General features: G+C 39.7%; 2 protein-coding genes across 5 annotated transcripts; both read left to right on the forward strand.

The window, feature by feature from the left end:
* The first annotated feature begins 537 nt into the window (after positions 1–537).
* On the forward strand, positions 538–9,935 carry LOC137102336 (uncharacterized). 3 transcript variants are annotated; one of them, XM_067481760.1, is made up of 11 exons: positions 538–647; positions 1,205–3,485; positions 3,627–3,956; positions 4,485–4,808; positions 4,927–5,166; positions 5,292–5,510; positions 8,150–8,239; positions 8,319–8,347; positions 8,587–8,637; positions 8,791–8,859; positions 9,152–9,935. In XM_067481760.1, the coding sequence occupies exons 2-11, from the start codon at positions 3,422–3,424 to the stop codon at positions 9,281–9,283; spliced, it is 1,548 nt and encodes a 515-aa protein (XP_067337861.1). In that variant the 5' UTR covers positions 538–647; positions 1,205–3,421; the 3' UTR covers positions 9,284–9,935. The 3 variants fall into 3 exon arrangements, with proteins under 3 accessions (XP_067337861.1, XP_067337860.1, XP_067337862.1); XM_067481759.1 differs by having other exon boundaries at positions 4,482–4,808; positions 9,152–9,934; XM_067481761.1 differs by lacking the exon at positions 1,205–3,485 and having other exon boundaries at positions 541–647; positions 4,482–4,808; positions 9,152–9,934.
* A 478-nt stretch (positions 9,936–10,413) lies between these two features.
* Positions 10,414–15,686, forward strand: LOC137102337 (uncharacterized). Of its 2 annotated transcripts, none has more exons than XM_067481763.1 (7): positions 10,414–11,809; positions 11,951–12,280; positions 12,865–13,188; positions 13,307–13,546; positions 13,672–13,884; positions 15,121–15,216; positions 15,289–15,686. In XM_067481763.1, exons 1-7 carry the CDS (start codon positions 11,746–11,748, stop codon positions 15,357–15,359), a joined length of 1,338 nt encoding a protein of 445 aa, XP_067337864.1. In that variant the 5' UTR covers positions 10,414–11,745; the 3' UTR covers positions 15,360–15,686. The 2 variants fall into 2 exon arrangements, with proteins under 2 accessions (XP_067337864.1, XP_067337863.1); XM_067481762.1 differs by having other exon boundaries at positions 12,862–13,188; positions 15,289–15,684.
* Positions 15,687–18,300: the final 2,614 nt, after the last annotated feature.

Here is an 18,300-nt window from a genome sequence, read left to right on the forward strand (position 1 = left end):
CACACACACACACACACACTTCATTCTTACCTGTTTGGCACAAATAAAGTTTTGCAGATGTACTGTAAAAAACATGAACAGACCTGCTGCTGCACATGTTTAACTTCACCTCCAGGAAACTAGAGACAGTTCAGTGAAACACTCACTTCATGTTAACCACTTGTATTTCTGCTCTTCATTCTGACTAATTTTTATTCTCATGATGTAATTTCCCCTGTGGCTGCACAAGCTCCGAGCAGCTATGCATTTATCTTAACTAACAATCTTCACACACTCAACTTCCTCTATTTTGTTTTGAAAACAGTGTCTCCTTCACTTTAAATACCTGAGAAAAAGTCAGCAAAATGCATCAAACATAAATATTAAAACGTGTAAAAAGTGTTTCACTTTTGTTGAATCTCATTTTTTTCAAATGTAACAATTTACATAGTAAAGAAAGCAGAAAGTGACATCATTAGAAGGCGATGCCTCAGTGGTCACAGGAAGTACTGGCTGTAGTCACCTTTAAAAAGAAACCACTCAACACATTTTGTCAGTTGAGAGCGTGAGAACAGGAGTATGACAAAGAAAAGAGAGACACAGAACCACGATGAGTGTTTTCAGATGGATTCAAATGTCTTTATTTGTGATAATGCTTCAGTTTACAGGTAAGGACACATATATAACACACATTATATTGGGAAATGTGCTTTTCTTTAAATGACACAGCAGTGGTTTGTTTGTAAGTGTGAGAATGTAGTTGACACAGGAATCAAAGTTGGACAAACACAATTTGGGTTGTAACTAAACTAACATCACACTATGAGCTGCATTGTGAGTTCAGACCTTAGAAAACTGTTCCTGGATTGGTGGCAGGATGAGGTGGGTGGTGGTGTGGGGGCTTCTGTGTTTCAAATAGCTTATTGGTTCTGTCAGAAAGCAACTGTCCTATACTTTGTTCGATCCCTGAATGCGTAACATGCATGTTGATTGCTGTGAATGAGGAAGGAGTGTAAGGACACAGAAAGTGAACAAGCCTTTGCTGCTTACGGTTACGCTGAGTGTGAACGACGCTCACATTCATGGTCTTTAGCTGTAAAATGATAAGTTCAGTTCACTTTTTACTGAAAAATGTATTCATTGATACACTATAATGCCAAAAGTATTTGCTCACGTGCCTTTAGACCCATATGAACTTTAGTGACATCCCATTCTTAATCCATAGGGGTTATTATGACGTCGGTCCACCCTTTGCAGCCACAACAGCTTCAACTCTTCTGGGAAGGTTTTCCACGAGGTTCAGGAGTGAGTTTATGAAATACATAATGCACAGTGCTCGCAGTCTTCGCTCTAATTCATCCCAAAGGTGTTTTATTGGGTTTATTGGGTCAGGACTCTGTGGAGGCCAGTCAAGTTCTTCCACATGAAACTTACTCATCCATGTCTTTATGGACTTTGCTTTGTGCACTAGTGTGCAGTCATGTTGGAACAGGAATGGGCCAACTGTTCCCACAAAGTTGGCAGCATGGAATTGTCCAAAATCTCTTGGTATACTGAAGCATTCAGAGTTCCTCTCACTGGAACTAAGGGGCCACGCCCAGCTTCTGAAAAACAACCCCACACCATAATCCCCCCTCCACCAAACTTCACAGTTGGCACAATGGAGTCAGACATGTGCTGTTCTCCTGGCAACCGCCAAACCCAGAGTCGTCCATCAGATTGCCAGATGGTGAAGTGTGATTCATCACTCCAGAGAACGCGTCTCCACTGCTCTAGAGTCCAGTGGCGGTGTGCTTGCATTGCACTTGGTGATGTATGGCTTGGATGCATGGAAACCCATTCCATGAAGCTACGCACTGTTCTTGAGCTAATCTGAAGGCCACATGAACTTTGGAGGTCTGTAGCGATTGACTCTGCAGAAAGTTGGCGACCTCTGCGCACTATGCGCCTCAGCATCCGCTGACCCCGTCATTTTACGTTGCCTACAAATTTCTGTCTTTTAACAACAGTAACTGGACAGTTTTAAAGAGGATGAAGCATTTGAAAATACACCTCTGACAGTGACCAGCAGACATGATGCAAACATATACTTTTCTATATTTGGGGGAAACAAAAGCAAACAGTCATAATTGATCTGGTTGGTTGAGGTGCTCTGTCAAACATTTCACAGAATCTATTTTGCTATTGTCTTTGGGGACGATGCATTTTGGGCTTTAGGGGACATTTACATTGTAATACCATGAGTGGCCACTAGGAAACAGTGGCTCAATGACTTGATGCAGCATCCAGCTAGCTGGGGCTCTTAAATGGAAGTGGGGACAATGTACCCCTCCAGTACATGCAGGGACTCCAGAGACTGCTGGTTGGCCTGATAGAGCTGGTGTAGACAACCACAGCTTAGATGATCCTGGGTTAAAGCAGAGAAAACTGGTCACAGGTCTCACAGGAAGATGAATGATCTGAACTGCTTTGCTTCCATGTGGTGAATTATGATTTATTACGACACCGATGATTTTTATTTGGATGAAACCTATTTGTGTTCTCAATCTCTGATGCTGTTGTTGCTGATAACATCCAGCTGTTTACTGTTTTAAATTGTTTTAAAGGAAATTTCAGCATCTCAGGCATCATTCAGAAGACAATACTTTGCATTTTTCCATAGCTGTCATGCGATGTGGTCACATCACACATGCTGCTTTTTTAGTGCATTGCATAGACAAAAATATACATGAGTGCAAAGCTAACACACCATTTTAAAACAACATGAACAGACCTGCAGTTGCAGGTGTTGATGATACTGATCTGTGTGTTCACTACTTGTATTTGTCGTGTTTAGGCCAGAGTTTGGTCATTGTTTGTGGTTAACACCTTCAGAGCTCAGCTGCTGTTGCTACATCTTCAGCCAAACACCTCCTCCTCAGTTCTGAGAAAAAAAAAATATTTAGAGACACCATGATAGACCTCATCAGAGTTGTCACGTTATGATCTGTTCGTGCAACTGCATGTTGCACCATGAACGTGGATAGTCAAATTCTTTTGGACGAGGAGTTTGACACTTTGTTCATGTGTCTACTGAAACATCATCCTGAATATCCTGTTTTCTACATCCTGTTTTCTAATAAACACTAAAGAATATGTTGCATTAATGCATGAATCTTCACACCTGTAGCATCCACCTACCTATTTCTATCATAAGTGAGTCAGTGAAATGCAAAGTTGTAATGTTTAAAACTTGGTTCGCTCTTTTTAAAAAACATTTAAAGGGATTAAACACTTATATCCTAAATAAAGAGAAAAAACACAGAGAAAACACAGTGTGATGTTATTAAAGGAAGTGACACCTCATTGGTAACAGGAAGCAAAGGGTGTATGTGCATTTAAGAAGAAGCAAATTGTTTTCAGTTGAGAGCAAGCTATCATCAGAGAAGAGAGACAAAGACGCATGATGGTAGATTTACGATGGATTTACATTTTATTATTTCTGATACGGATGCATCAGTTCACAGGTAAGGACATATAATTGAATTACAAATGGTATCTAGTATTTATGGAGAGTTGTTAGCAGATCAACTGATGTAGACACCAAACTAAGATTTATTAGTCATTCAAAGGATTTTAAAAATGATGTCTCTGTTTCTCATCAACAGTAACTGGACAGTTTTCCTCCTTCACTGTCAGAGATGGAGATGACGTCACTTTACCTTGTGGAAATGTGAGAGATGATCCGGAGAAATGTGATAGAACTACCTGGTTATTCAGTGGTTCAGGAAACACAGCAGCAGTGGAGCTGGTTAATCTTGGGAAGATTAAACCAGAATCCAACTCTAAATCACACAGACTGAGTGTTACAGAGAAATGTTCTCTGGTTATAAAGAAGGTCACATATGAAGATGTTGGTCTTTACACCTGCAGACAGTTTGACAAATCAGGACAACAACAAGTTTCAGACTCTGTGGTTGTTGTGTCTGTTGTTACCAGTGAGTATTTACATCATTTTTCAGATCAAACCGTTTCGTTAGAACATTTAAATTGAAATTACATTAATGAAATATGTTCTTATTCAGTACATAGACCATGATCATGTTTATGATGCATGCGTTTTATTGACAGTCCAGTTGCCTGTTTTTCTTGTTGAAATGTCAATGACATCGTCTGGTTTCACTGTGACTTCTGTGCTCACACAGCAGGGTCAGTCCATGCAAGTGAAGTTCAGACATTGCGCTCTGTCAAATTAAAACCTATTTATCTAGTGGCCACCTTTTGTTGCCCCCGTTCTTGCAGTGATGCCACTACGACATATATTATTGCCTAAATGAGGCTAAACTAAAATCTATTTAAAATCTATTTAATAGTCTTGGCAACACGGTGGTAAAGCGTTTAGCACTGCTGCCTCACAGCTTAAAGGTCCCTAGCTTGAATCCAATGGCCAGATGGGACCATAACATGGATTTATTTGAAACTGTCAAAACTAATACTTTAATATATTTCTTTCATTTTCTCAGCAGCACCAACAGCACTATTTTCCTCCTTCACTGTCAGACATGGAGATGAAGTCACTTTACCTTGTAAACATGTGATAAATCATCAGGATAGATGTAACAAAATCACCTGGATCTTAAGTGGTTCAGAAAACACAGCAGTAGCACTGTTTGAACTTGGGAAGATAAAAACAGAATCCAACTCTAAATCACACAGACTGAGTGTCACAGAGAACTGTTCTCTAGTTATAAAGAAGGTCACAGGTGAAGATGTTGGTCAGTACAACTGCAAGAATTTTGGTTCAAGACAAGAAGGTGAAGATGCTCTCGTTTATCTGTATGTTGTTAACTGTGAGTATTTACATCATATTATTTTTAGATCAATAAACTGAAACATTACAATAATCCTGTTTACAGTGAAGTTATTTTTACTCTTGTTCTCTTTCTCTCTCCATGTCTCCATCATCAGTGACTGAACATAAGGTTGATGATAAAGTGACATTAACCTGCTCTGTGTGGACACGTGGACACTGTGGACACACAGTGAAGTGGCTGAATGAGGGTAGAAATAATGATTTCACAGACAGTTCCTGTTCTGCCAGTGTAACATTTATAGAATCTCACCAAAAACATTATGAGTCACTGAAGTGTGAAGTGACAGATGCCAACCGTAAAGCCCAGCAGTTTACCTTCAGACCTCAGCCTTCAGGTGAGAACATGATCACACAAAGTTGTTCATTTGAAGTTTCAATGTTACACTGCTCATTCATCACGTTGCAGATGGTAAACGAAGTAGTTTGTCACAGTCCATTTTATTATTTTTTCTATATTTAGGTGAGGATATAACAAGAGCAACATCCACAACAACAACAGCAGCAGCCACACTCACCTCAACCACAACAACAACAACAACAACAACAACAATAATAACAGCAACAACAACAAAATCAACCACAATAAAATCCCCACTGTCAGTGACAAGTAAACCGACAACAGCTGTAAATTTGAGCACATCAGGAAGGACGAACAGCAGAGATGTAATAAAACAACAAGGTATTGACTGAATCGCTTTGTCTCAGGTGTTTTCTGTTCTTATGTATGTTTAGTTGTGTTTTTTCAGTTGGCTGCATTAGATCTTTCACAATGTTTGGGTGTAGATTCGGAGCCCTCGAGCTTTAAGTATCTAAATGAAACATCATTAAACACAGAATGTGTTTCATCATTATACACATCTTTCACAATCTTTCTCTAACTCTAACATTAGTAGTTTTCTTGCCTGAACCAAACCAGACACAGGACTCTGGAATCGATCTCAGGTCTTTCGCTTGACCCACACCCTCCTCAACCATCTCTTCGCATCTCACTTTTCTTGATAAAACTACAGTTATCTTTAATGGTCGAAGAAGGTGGAAGAAGGAGAGGAGGAAGGTGTGTTCATAGGCAGAGAGAGAAGAGGAAAGCTAAGAATGTAGGACTGACAGTAAGGACTTTGAATGTTGGGGCTATCACAGGGAAGGATAGAGAGTTGATTGACATGATGCAGAGAAGGAAGGTGGATATACTGTGTGTCCAGGAGACCAGGTGGAAAGGTAGCAAGGCTAGAAGCTTAGGAGCAGGGTTCAAGTTGTTCTACCATGGGTCAGATAGGAGAAATGGAGTAGAAGTTATCCTGAAAGAGGAGTTGGTGAGGAATGTTCTAGAAGTGAGTATCAGACAGGTTAATGAGTCTGAAGCTGGAAATTGAAGGTGTGATGTTCAATGTTGTGAGTGGTTATGCCCCACAGGTAGGATGTGAGTTAGATGAAGTGATGCAGAGCATCCCCACAGGTGAGAGAGTGGTGATTGGTGCAGATTTCAATGGACATGTAGGTGAAGGGAACAGAGGTGATGAAAATGTGATGGGCAGGTTTTTTCTTCAGGACAGGAACACAGAAGGACAGATGGTGGTAGACTTTGCAAAGAGGATGGAAATGGCTGTAGTGAACAATTTCTTCCAGAAGAGGCAGGAACATAGGGTGACGTACAAGAGTGGAGGTAGAAGCACTCACGTGGACAACATCTTGTGTAGACGCTGTAATCTGAAAGAGATCAGTGACTGTAAAGCATTGGTAGGGGAGAGTGTAAGCCAGACAACACAGGATGGTGGTCTGTAAAATTATGTTGGTGGTGAGGAAGATGAAGAGGACTAAGGCAGAGCAGAGGACGAAGTGGTGGAAGTTGAAAAAGGAAGATTGTTGTGTAGTTTTCAGGGAGGACCTGAGACAGACTCTGGGTGGTCAGGAGATGCTTTCAGGTGACTGGACCAATACAGCTAATGTGATCAGGGAGACAGGTAGGAGGGTACTCGGTGTGTCATCTGGAAAGAGGAAAGTGGACAAGGAGACTTGGTGGTGGAACGAGGAAGTTCAGGAGTGTATACAGGGAAAGAGGTTAGCTAAGAAGAAGTGGGACACTGAGGACTGAAGAGAGTAGACAGGAGTACAGGGAGATACAGCGTAAGGTGAAGGTAGAGGTGGCAAAGGCCAAACAAAGAGCATATGAGGACTTGTATGTTAGGTTGGACACTAAAGAGGGAGAGGTAGATTTGTACAGGTTGGTGAGACAAACAGATAGAGATGGGAAGGATGTGCAGCAGGTTAGTGTGATTAAAGATAAGGATGGAAATGTATTGACAGGTGCCAGGAGTGTGATGGGAAGATGGAAGGAGAACTTTGAAGAGTTAATGAACGAGGAAAATGAAAGGGAACGAAGAGTAGAAGAGGTGACTGGTGTGGAGCAGGAAGTAGCAAAGATTAGTAAGAGTGAAGTGAGGAGGGCGTTGAAGAGGATGAAGAGTGGAAAGGCAGTTGGTCCTGATGACAAACCTGTTACAGGGAGCAGAGGTGAAGAAGGTGCAGTACTTTAAGTACTTAGGGTCAACGGTTCAGAGCAACGGAGAGTGTGGAAAAGAGGTGAAGAGGCGAGTGCAGGCAGGTTGGAACGGGTGGAAAAAAGTGTCAGGTGTGTTGTGTGATTAATTAAAGGAAAGGTGTTCAAGACGGTGGTGAGACCAGAGATTTTGTTCGGCTTAGAGACAGTAGCACTGAAGAAAAGACTGGAGGCAGAGCTGGAGGTAGCAGAGCTTAAGATGTTGAGGTTCTCTTTGGGAGTGACGAGGATGGACAGGATCAGGAATGAGGACATCAGAGGGACAGCTCTTGTTAGATGTGTTGGAGATAAAATCAGATTGAGGTGGTTTGGACATGTTCAGAAGAGAAACTGTGAATATATCAGTAGAAGGATGCTGAGGTTGGAGCTGCCAGGCAGGAGGTCTAGAGGAAGAGCAAAGAGGAGATTGATGGATGTAGTGAGAGAGGACATGAAGTTAGTTGGTGTGAGAGAAGAGGATGCAGAGGACAGGGTTAGATGGAGGCACATGATTTGCTGTGGAGACACCTGAAAGGAAACAGCCCAAAGGAAAAGAAGAAGACTTTGCTTTATTCATAAAATATGTTGTATGGTAACATACCGCTTCACTTGTTATGTAAATCATAATCACGTTAACAGTTTAGTTGTATGGAAATGGAATTTTTAGGAGACTGGGTTGTTTGGACATATGCTTGTATTTTGTGTTTTTTGGTAAAACTGTTTTACTTTTGTTTGTTTCAAACCAGATTTTATAAAGTTGTGTTTCGTGTTTAAATTCTTTCCAGCTTGGCCTGTGTGGATCATAGTTTTAGCAGCACTCTTATTAATAATATTAATAATAGTTGGTGTCCTCATCAGATGGAAGAAAACTAAAGGTGAGAAGGAATTAAACAAACAGTTTTGATGAAAATTTGTGTTCATTTGGAAGTAAACTGGACTCTTTTTTCTTTTCAGACCCCAAACTATTAATTTATGAGAATGCGGTGAGTTCTGACTTTATCAATCTTTGCGTTTACATAAATGGACATAAGGACATAAATGTAATAACGCCACAAACATCAGCCTTCACAGTTAGCTTAACATTAGCTTAGCACAATTAGCTTAACAAGTTGTTTCTCTACACATCCATCACATTATATTTACTTACAAACAGTGTTTTGCAGCAAATATGTAGCTTGTGTTGGGTCCAGCTGACTAAATGTCATAAAACTGGTTTTGCCAGGTGCTGAAATTAAACCCTGCAGTGACTCAGTCAGAGACCAGTCAGAGGATGGTGAGCTTACACCCTGCACTACTACATTACAGTTACTCTAATGGTTATGTTTGTACTTTTCTCTCAGATGTTCCTGCAGTTTTTTTTCTTCAAATACAAATTATTGTTGTATAAATCCACATTTTCTGAGCAGTCACGATCTTATGTTTGTAGTCTGGGCCTGAAGATGCTGTTTGCTATGACCACATCAGCTACGCCATCAAAAGCAAGCGTAAAGCCTCGGTAAGATGACTGCTAGGTTACACAAGTCATGGTGATGAATCGAGAAAAGAAAATCATCAATTCCAACTCATTTGCTAAATTATTTTGTCAGCCTGTCAATCACTGATATTTGCTTTGGTTTTTATGGTAACTATGGTCTTTATTTCTGTGAGATTGTTGCTTTTCCAGCACAGCTGCACCACCTTCAGTGAGCTGGGGGAAACATTTTACGTGGTCTTTTTCAGCACAATCAGAACAGTTGGAACTCGAGTGTAAATGCAAGTACATGACGTGTTGTACTTTTTTCTTTCAGGGTCAGGAAGAAACTGTGAATGGATCTGGACCCTACAGAATACTGAATGTTTCCTCTTCATCAGACTTGACTGATCTCTCAAACCCCTACGCTACCATCAACTTCCCAAATACAGAAGGTGTTTCTTATTGAATTTACCACATTGTACAACAGTTGCTAGATGTTTTTTTTTTTAGGATCAGAGAGATTAAATTGGACAAGTTATTATAGGCATGATGATGTTATTAATTTCTAGCTTTCTTTACATTTAAATGTAATATTTTTTACTAACCTCTCAATCCACCATTTAACTAAATGATGCTTTCTGGTTATATCCAGCATTTCTGAAATCTATTATGAAATAGTACCTTTTTTAGTGAAGCAGCTTTCATTGAAATGCTTTTTTGTATGTTAATGTTTTAGCATTGGCCTGTATTTCAGTCCCCTTTGATCAACACACAAGCAAATCAAAGCACAAGCTCATGTGACTGCAGACACGACCTGCTTGGCATAGATGAAATGGTTTTAGTAGCTTCAACTCATCAGATTTCATTTCAGAACAAATTATGTTCTGTTCGAATTCTCATGCTCACATATATGATCTTGAATTAGATTGTTCAGTGTTGTCGCTCTGTACATTTTTGGATGTTGCTGTTTTAAGTGTGAGAACAACACATTTACATCTAGCTATGACTCATTCAACAGAGAGTGAAGCTGCGAAAATAAACCCCCCACTAACCACTGACACAAGCATCTAGATCATATCAGATCTTAAAACCTAGTTGCTCAGACCTGTTTTGACATTACATCTGTATATTACAATAAAATATATAAGAATAAAATACGGTTTTACTTAATTTCTTTCAGTAAACTGATACATTTAACAAAAGAAGACAAGGAGACAGAGTCTGTCATTCTCTAATACAGACATCATCAAAATATTAATTTCTCCAGTGGACACAATATGAAAAACCCTAAAGTTTTAATTTTGGCCAAAAACCAAAAAGTGTAATTTGAAAACCTTCGTCAAAACAACATCAACAGACCTGCTGCTACATGTCTTCTAAAATGAAGCTCTGGGAAGTTGAACCTCCAGGAAATGAGGGGCAGCTCAGTCCATCACTGATCAATGTGTGACAACCACATGTCTATTTGCACATTGTTTGTCATTACAACCTGCAGAGCTGTGCTGCTGTTCTCAGAATAAAAAAGAGAACATCAGAGAACAGAACAAACTGATCTCATATCTGTAAACCAGCTCTCTGAGTTCTTTACCTTCAGTGTCTGTGTGTTGCACCATGAACGTTAAGATTTAAAATTCTGGACTTTGAGTTTGACTCTTCACGTTTGTTCTGACAAACATTACCATGAATCACGTCTGATGAATGAGTTGCCTTTTACAATGTTACTTCATATCTACCCACAGCTGCTTTACCAACTGAACTACAGCTGCTTCCAATATTTTTCCAATTAAAACACATTTAAAGAAAATAGAAAAGAAGACTTAACTTTATCTAATCATCTAAAATAAATGTAACAAATACGTAAAGGAAAGAAAATACAGTATGAAGTCATGACAAGGAAGTGACACCTCCCTGGTCACAGGAAGTAAAGGGTATATTTGTCAGACTTTGTCAGTTGAGACCTACAGATCGATGGAGAAGGGAAACAGAGAAGCACGATGGATGATTTTTATTTGGATGAAACCTATTTGTGTTCTCAATCTCTGATGCTGTTGTTGCTGATAACATCCAGCTGTTTACTGTTTTAAATTGTTTTAAAGGAAATTTCAGCATCTCAGGCATCATTCAGAAGACAATACTTTGCATTTTTCCATAGCTGTCATGCGATGTGGTCACATCACACATGCTGCTTTTTTAGTGCATTGCATAGACAAAAATATACATGAGTGCAAAGCTAACACACCATTTTAAAACAACATGAACAGACCTGCAGTTGCAGGTGTTGATGATACTGATCTGTGTGTTCACTACTTGTATTTGTCGTGTTTAGGCCAGAGTTTGGTCATTGTTTGTGGTTAACACCTTCAGAGCTCAGCTGCTGTTGCTACATCTTCAGCCAAACACCTCCTCCTCAGTTCTGAGAAAAAAAAAATATTTAGAGACACCATGATAGACCTCATCAGAGTTGTCACGTTATGATCTGTGCAACTGCATGTTGCACCATGAACGTGGATAGTCAAATTCTTTTGGACGAGGAGTTTGACACTTTGTTCATGTGTCTACTGAAACATCATCCTGAATATCCTGTTTTCTACATCCTGTTTTCTAATAAACACTAAAGAATATGTTGCATTAATGCATGAATCTTCACACCTGTAGCATCCACCTACCTATTTCTATCATAAGTGAGTCAGTGAAATGCAAAGTTGTAATGTTTAAAACTTGGTTCGCTCTTTTTAAAAAACATTTAAAGGGATTAAACACTTATATCCTAAATAAAGAGAAAAAACACAGAGAAAACACAGTGTGATGTTATTAAAGGAAGTGACACCTCATTGGTAACAGGAAGCAAAGGGTGTATGTGCATTTAAGAAGAAGCAAATTGTTTTCAGTTGAGAGCAAGCTATCATCAGAGAAGAGAGACAAAGACGCATGATGGTAGATTTACGATGGATTTACATTTTATTATTTCTGATACGGATGCATCAGTTCACAGGTAAGGACATATAATTGAATTACAAATGGTATCTAGTATTTATGGAGAGTTGTTAGCAGATCAACTGATGTAGACACCAAACTAAGATTTATTAGTCATTCAAAGGATTTTAAAAATGATGTCTCTGTTTCTCATCAACAGTAACTGGACAGTTTTCCTCCTTCACTGTCAGAGATGGAGATGACGTCACTTTACCTTGTGGAAATGTGAGAGATGATCCGGAGAAATGTGATAGAACTACCTGGTTATTCAGTGGTTCAGGAAACACAGCAGCAGTGGAGCTGGTTAATGTTGGGAAGATTAAACCAGAATCCAACTCTAAATCACACAGACTGAGTGTTACAGAGAAATGTTCTCTGGTTATAAAGAAGGTCACATATGAAGATGTTGGTCTTTACACCTGCAGACAGTTTGACAAATCAGGACAACAACAAGTTTCAGACTCTGTGGTTGTTGTGTCTGTTGTTACCAGTGAGTATTTACATCATTTTTCAGATCAAACCGTTTCGTTAGAACATTTAAATTGAAATTACATTAATGAAATATGTTCTTATTCAGTACATAGACCATGATCATGTTTATGATGCATGCGTTTTATTGACAGTCCAGTTGCCTGTTTTTCTTGTTGAAATGTCAATGACATCGTCTGGTTTCACTGTGACGTCTCTGTGCTCACACAGCAGGGTCAGTCCATGCAAGTGAAGTTCAGACATTGCGCTCTGTCAAATTAAAACCTATTTATCTAGGGGCCACCTCTTGTTGCCCCCATTCTTGCAGTGATGCCACTACGACATATATTATTGCCTATATGAGGCTAAACTAAAATCTATTTAAAACACCAGAAATGAATAATGATGCACCTTATTTTGTGTATTGTTTTTTAATATTATCTGGTTTAATAGTCTTGGAAACACGGTGGTAAAGCGTTTAGCACTGCTGCCTCACAGCTTAAAGGTCCCTAGCTTGAATCCAATGGCAGGATGGGACCATAACATGGATTTATTTGAAACTGTCAAAACTAATACTTTAATATATTTCTTTCATTTTCTCAGCAGCACCAACAGCACTATTTTCCTCCTTCACTGTCAGACATGGAGATGAAGTCACTTTACCTTGTAAACATGTGATAAATCATCAGGATAGATGTAACAAAATCACCTGGATCTTAAGTTGTTCAGAAAACACAGCAGTAGCACTGTTTGAACTTGGGAAGATAAAAACAGAATCCAACTCTAAATCACACAGACTGAGTGTCACAGAGAACTGTTCTCTAGTTATAAAGAAGGTCACAGGTGAAGATGTTGGTCAGTACAACTGCAAGAATTTTGGTTCAAGACAAGAAGGTGAAGATGCTCTCGTTTATCTGTATGTTGTTAACTGTGAGTATTTACATCATATTATTTTTAGATCAATAAACTGAAACATTACAATAATCCTGTTTACAGTGAAGTTATTTTTACTCTTGTTCTCTTTCTCTCTCCATGTCTCCATCTTCAGTGACTGAACATAAGGTTGATGATAAAGTGACATTAACCTGCTCTGTGTGGACACGTGGACACTGTGGACACACAGTGAAGTGGCTGAATGAGGGTAGAAATAATGATTTCACAGACAGTTCCTGTTCTGCCAGTGTAACATTTATAGAATCTCACCAAAAACATTATGAGTCACTGAAGTGTGAAGTGACAGATGCCAACCGTAAAGCCCAGCAGTTTACCTTCAGACCTCAGCCTTCAGGTGAGAACATGATCACACAAAGTTGTTCATTTGAAGTTTCAATGTTACACTGCTCATTCATCACGTTGCAGATGGTAAACGAAGTAGTTTGTCACAGTCCATTTTATTATTTTTTCTATATTTAGGTGAGGATATAACAAGAGCAACATCCACAACAACAACAGCAGCAGCCACACTCACCTCAACCACAACAACAACAACAACAACAATAATAACAGCAACAACAACAAAATCAACCACAATAAAATCCCCACTGTCAGTGACAAGTAAACTGACAACAGCTGTAAATGTGAGCACATCAGGAAGGACGAACAGCAGAGATGTAATAAAACAACAAGGTATTGACTGAATCGCTTTGTCTCAGGTGTTTTCTGTTCTTATGTATGTTTAGTTGTGTTTTTTCAGTTGGCTGCATTAGATCTTTCACAATGTTTGGGTGTAGATTCGGAGCCCTCGACCTTTAAGTATCTAAATGAAACATCATTAAACACAGAACGTGTTTTAAACACATTCACAATTATCTGTGCTCACACAGCAGCGTCAGTCCATGCAAGTGAAGTTCAGACATTGTGCTCAGTCAAATTAAAACCTATTTATCTAGGGGCCACCTCTTGTTGCCCCCGTTCTTGCAGTGATGCCACTACTACATATATTATTGCCTAAATGAGGCTAAACTAAAATCTATTTAAAACACCAGAAATGACTAATGAAGATGTTACAGACGCTCTGCCAGTTCGGAATTGGGCTCTGTCCCTCCCTCAGAACTTTCAGCACAAAGACAACTGAACATATCTGAAGCTGAAAATTGGTCAGTTCTCTTTGTGCTAAAATTCAGTTCAACACCCAGCTTATTTTGAGTGTGTGCCCCGGTTTGGCCACTCCGTCCACCCCCACCCCCTCAAAAATAAATTTAAATTCTAGATCCTTCCCTCAATCCACATTTTAGTTTGGGGGACAGTGAAAGAGCCTGAAAGCTGCAATCTTGAGAACAAAAATGTACTTTTGCAGATGTCAGAGAAGAGTAGCACACTGACACTATCAGTGTGGGGGCTGGAACCTTTCCCAGCTGTCTATGGGCGAGAGGCAGGGTCCACCCTGGACAAGTCTCCAATGCATCTCAGTGCCTACAAAGAGAGACATTCACAGACTGACAACCAGTCCAAATCACAGCTTTGGGAAATTCCAACCAATGAATCTAACATACATGACTTTAGAATATAGGAGTAACCTGAAGGGACAACATGCAAACAAATATCAAAATACTGAAATATTGAAGCGCTGGGCTTTGTATTCAGGGCACTAAGAGTCATTTTGGATTAATTCTTTACTGTTTTGGGATGTAGTGGGTGGAGCTTTGGCAGTGGCAGCCATTGCACTAAAGGTTCTGTGTCCAGTGTACTGTGTGCTATGGACGACATGGAAAGCAGCTCATAGTAATGAACATATGTTATATCCATATTTTTATTATATTTATCAGCATAAACTGGGGATGTCCCAATGCCGATACCAGTTTTGGGCATCTGGCCCAATCCTGCCTTTGTGTACTTAATACTTAATGTTTTCAATACTTTCAGATTTTCCAGATTTGCTGAGAAGCATCATGGTGCCTGTGGGTTTAGCAGCACTAATAATGTCTGTTGTTTCCGTCAACATGTGGACAAGAACTAAAGGTGAGAACATCCACATTTGATGAACCTGGAATTTCACTGCTGAAACTGAATTTGACTTTTTTGTCATTTTAGGGAAACAAACAAAGATGGAAGAAAACAGTGTGTGTTTGAATGTACATGGAGTCGATCTGATATTAGTCTGACGTCCATTTGCAGCTCTACCCACTCCACCACCGTGCTGCCCACTCGTCTGGGTGTGATGTGGGCAGAACTGTTGAATTCAGTTTTTCAGCTGTATCTAATATTGCGCTTGGAGAGTTTATATTGTTCTTTTAACGCCATCTCCATGTGTGAAATCAAAGTTTTGTTTATTCTTAATCATCGTCTTCATCTTCAGTTTCACAATGTCATGCTTCAACAAACTCAGCTCACACTTTTTCAAGTTTGTTTTCAAGAAACATCTAGTTGGAAATTCTTTTGTTCATAAACATTTTCAATAAATTGAATTTATCTTTGCTTGTGGTTGTTCAGCTCTGTATGTTTTCCAGATGTTGCTGTTTTAACCATGCGAAGAACAAAGCGCTGCAACTTTGTTCACATTCAAACCTCACTGACACGACTCATTCAGAGTAAAACTGCAAATAAAAACACCACACTAACCACTGACACACATGTCCTGATGCTATCACCGAAACAATTAACTTACACAGTGTAGAATAAGTTGACATATTTCACTCTCATGTGTATTAATAAATGTATGCTTTCTGCATGTTGCTTTCAAACCATCACAACCAACACATAAAGCCTCAGTGGGAGGAGAAGGACATTAGTTCATTAGATGCTGACAGGTTTAATTTATTCAAACATAATAAAATAAAAGCAGTTATGCTAACAGTTATGCAGATGCTAATAATCCATGTTTTGTTTTGTTTTTGTGAATGTTTTACACCATTTAGGCTTTATATTGTTTCTTGTAAACAACAGGAAATGAGGACACACAGCTGTGATGTTAACTGGAGACATACATTTGTGGTTCATGGTCGACATCTTAATCTCTAAGCTTTTATACGTCTCACCACAGAGTGGCGCTAGACATCAACCACAATATGTGGTGCTGAAACCAGGTCTAAACTACACTAAACTATCCCTGCACCACCCACTGCTGATTACCTGGGTCAGGTGTGATCAGTCAGTGATCAGTGGGTGGTGCAGGGACAGCTGAACAACAAGCAGGGCTGTCGCTCTGACTATGCAGACACCCAAACAATTCCTCAGGGGTGGACGGATAATTTGAACTGTTTTCTGATGAAGTCAGCACTATGTTGCTATATTACTAATGCATGGATCCTGAGCTTGGACATCTTCATTTTTGAGCAAATGTTTGTTTTCATAGCAAATGAAGAAGCAAAAGACCAGACAAGTGATTGGAGAAAGGAAAGAAATGAAAGAAGAATCACTTTATATTATTAAAACTGTTACTTTGATAAAACATTAAAAATATAAATGTAAAATTTTTCCAAGTACATGTTCAGTTGGTTCAACATCTTGGCATTTAAGGTTTGGAAAACACATTTCTATAAAGTTACTGTAGCTGCAAAGATGCAGGGTGTAAAATTGAGTGGTGGGTTTGGGGATTGCAACCATCGGTAAACTGTGACGGGGAAGCCCCTCCCTCTACCGGCTGTACCTGCTCACCAGTGAATCACATCAGAGAGAGGACAGAGCATCTCTCAAATGTGGGTTTATTAGCTTCATCAAGTCAGTACCATGGTCCACTCCTATGTTTATTAGAGTGTTAACATTAAGAAATGTCCCTTTGCAGCAAATTCTCAGTGAGTTTAAACATGTGATTACTATGGATTGTAACTATGGGCAGTGATGCAATTAACCAACATTCAAAGTGGTTTGGAATTCTCTGTGTCCCTGTTAAACACACACACAAACTAAAATGGCCTCAACTATTACACTAAACTAAACTACAAGCTTCCCTTTGCTTAGCTCACAACTTCCCGTTCTTTCTGCTGTGTTGAAATAATGAATGCACACGACCTTATTCTGCAGCTGTAGTGTCACAGTTGGTCTCAGACTTAATTCAAAATGTGATTGTCTGAGGAGTGTGTATCATGCAGAAGTGGTTCAAACAAACGTACATAATATTGCACTTGTGTTTTAGGCCGATGCAACAAACTATTTAACAACAGCACAAGCAGAAGCCTGGCGGTAGAATGGTGGTGAGCCTAGTGTGACTGGCTCCAGGCTCCACACTTAGACGATGTGATATCGCTGATGGATGGATGGAAAAACAGTCACAAACATCAACTAAAATCCTGGTGCATCAGGAGAATGTTATGCAAAGAAAAGAAGAGCTCTTTGCATGTAAATGTTTATCTTAACAATCTTCACACATTTAGCTTCCTCTTTTCTGTTGCGGATTAAGAAGATTTCCACTGTTGCCCTCAGTCTATGTCACACACTTAGACAATCAGTAAAATGCAAGAGTTAAACTGTCGAAAACACTATTTCATAGCTTCTTCTTTTCCTTTGGGCTGTTTCCCTTTCAGGTGTCTCCACAGCGAATCATGTGCCTCCATCTAACCCTGTCCTCTGCATCCTCTTCTCTCACACGAACTAACTTCATGTCCTCTCTCACTAGATCCATAAATCTCCTCTTTGGTTTTCCTCTAAACCTCCTGCCTCATTCTCACTGATACTCTTTTATCACACAACACACCTGACACTTTTCTCCACCTGTTCCAACCTGCCTGCACTCGTCTGTTCACCTCTTTTCCACACTCTCCATTGCTCTGACCCGTTGACCCTAAGTACTTAAAGTCCTGCACCTTCTTCACATCTGCTCCCTGTAACCTCACTGTTCCACCTGGGTCCCTCTCATTGACACACATGTATTCTGTCTTACTGCAGCTAAGCTTCATTCCTCTGTTTTCCAGAGCAGACCTCCACCTCTCTAGATTTTCCTCCACCTGCTCTCTGCTCTTACTATAAATCACAATGTCATCTGCAAACATCGTAGTCCATGGAGACTCCTGTCTAACCTCATCTGTCAGCCTGTCCATCACCAGAGCAAACAAGAAGGGGCTCAGAGCTGATCCTTGATGCAGACCCACCTCCACCTTGAACTCCTCT

The sequence above is a fragment of the Channa argus genome, chromosome 17, assembly GCF_033026475.1.
Source record: "Channa argus isolate prfri chromosome 17, Channa argus male v1.0, whole genome shotgun sequence".
NCBI lineage: Eukaryota > Metazoa > Chordata > Actinopteri > Anabantiformes > Channidae > Channa > Channa argus.

What these genes read in the sequence shown, in the direction of transcription:
- LOC137102336 (XM_067481759.1), top strand. Translation starts at nt 3,422, where the DNA reads ATGATGGTAGATTTACGATGGATTTACATTTTATTATTTCTGATACGG. An exon ending in TTATCTGTATGTTGTTAACT is followed by an intron (nt 4,809 to 4,926) that starts GTGAGTATTTAC and finishes CTCCATCATCAG; the next exon opens with TGACTGAACATAAGGTTGAT. An exon ending in AAAGCAAGCGTAAAGCCTCG is followed by an intron (nt 8,860 to 9,151) that starts GTAAGATGACTG and finishes TTTTTCTTTCAG; the next exon opens with GGTCAGGAAGAAACTGTGAA.
- LOC137102337 (XM_067481762.1), top strand. Translation starts at nt 11,746, where the DNA reads ATGATGGTAGATTTACGATGGATTTACATTTTATTATTTCTGATACGG. An exon ending in TGTTGTGTCTGTTGTTACCA is followed by an intron (nt 12,281 to 12,861) that starts GTGAGTATTTAC and finishes TCATTTTCTCAG; the next exon opens with CAGCACCAACAGCACTATTT. An exon ending in CTTCAGACCTCAGCCTTCAG is followed by an intron (nt 13,547 to 13,671) that starts GTGAGAACATGA and finishes TTCTATATTTAG; the next exon opens with GTGAGGATATAACAAGAGCA.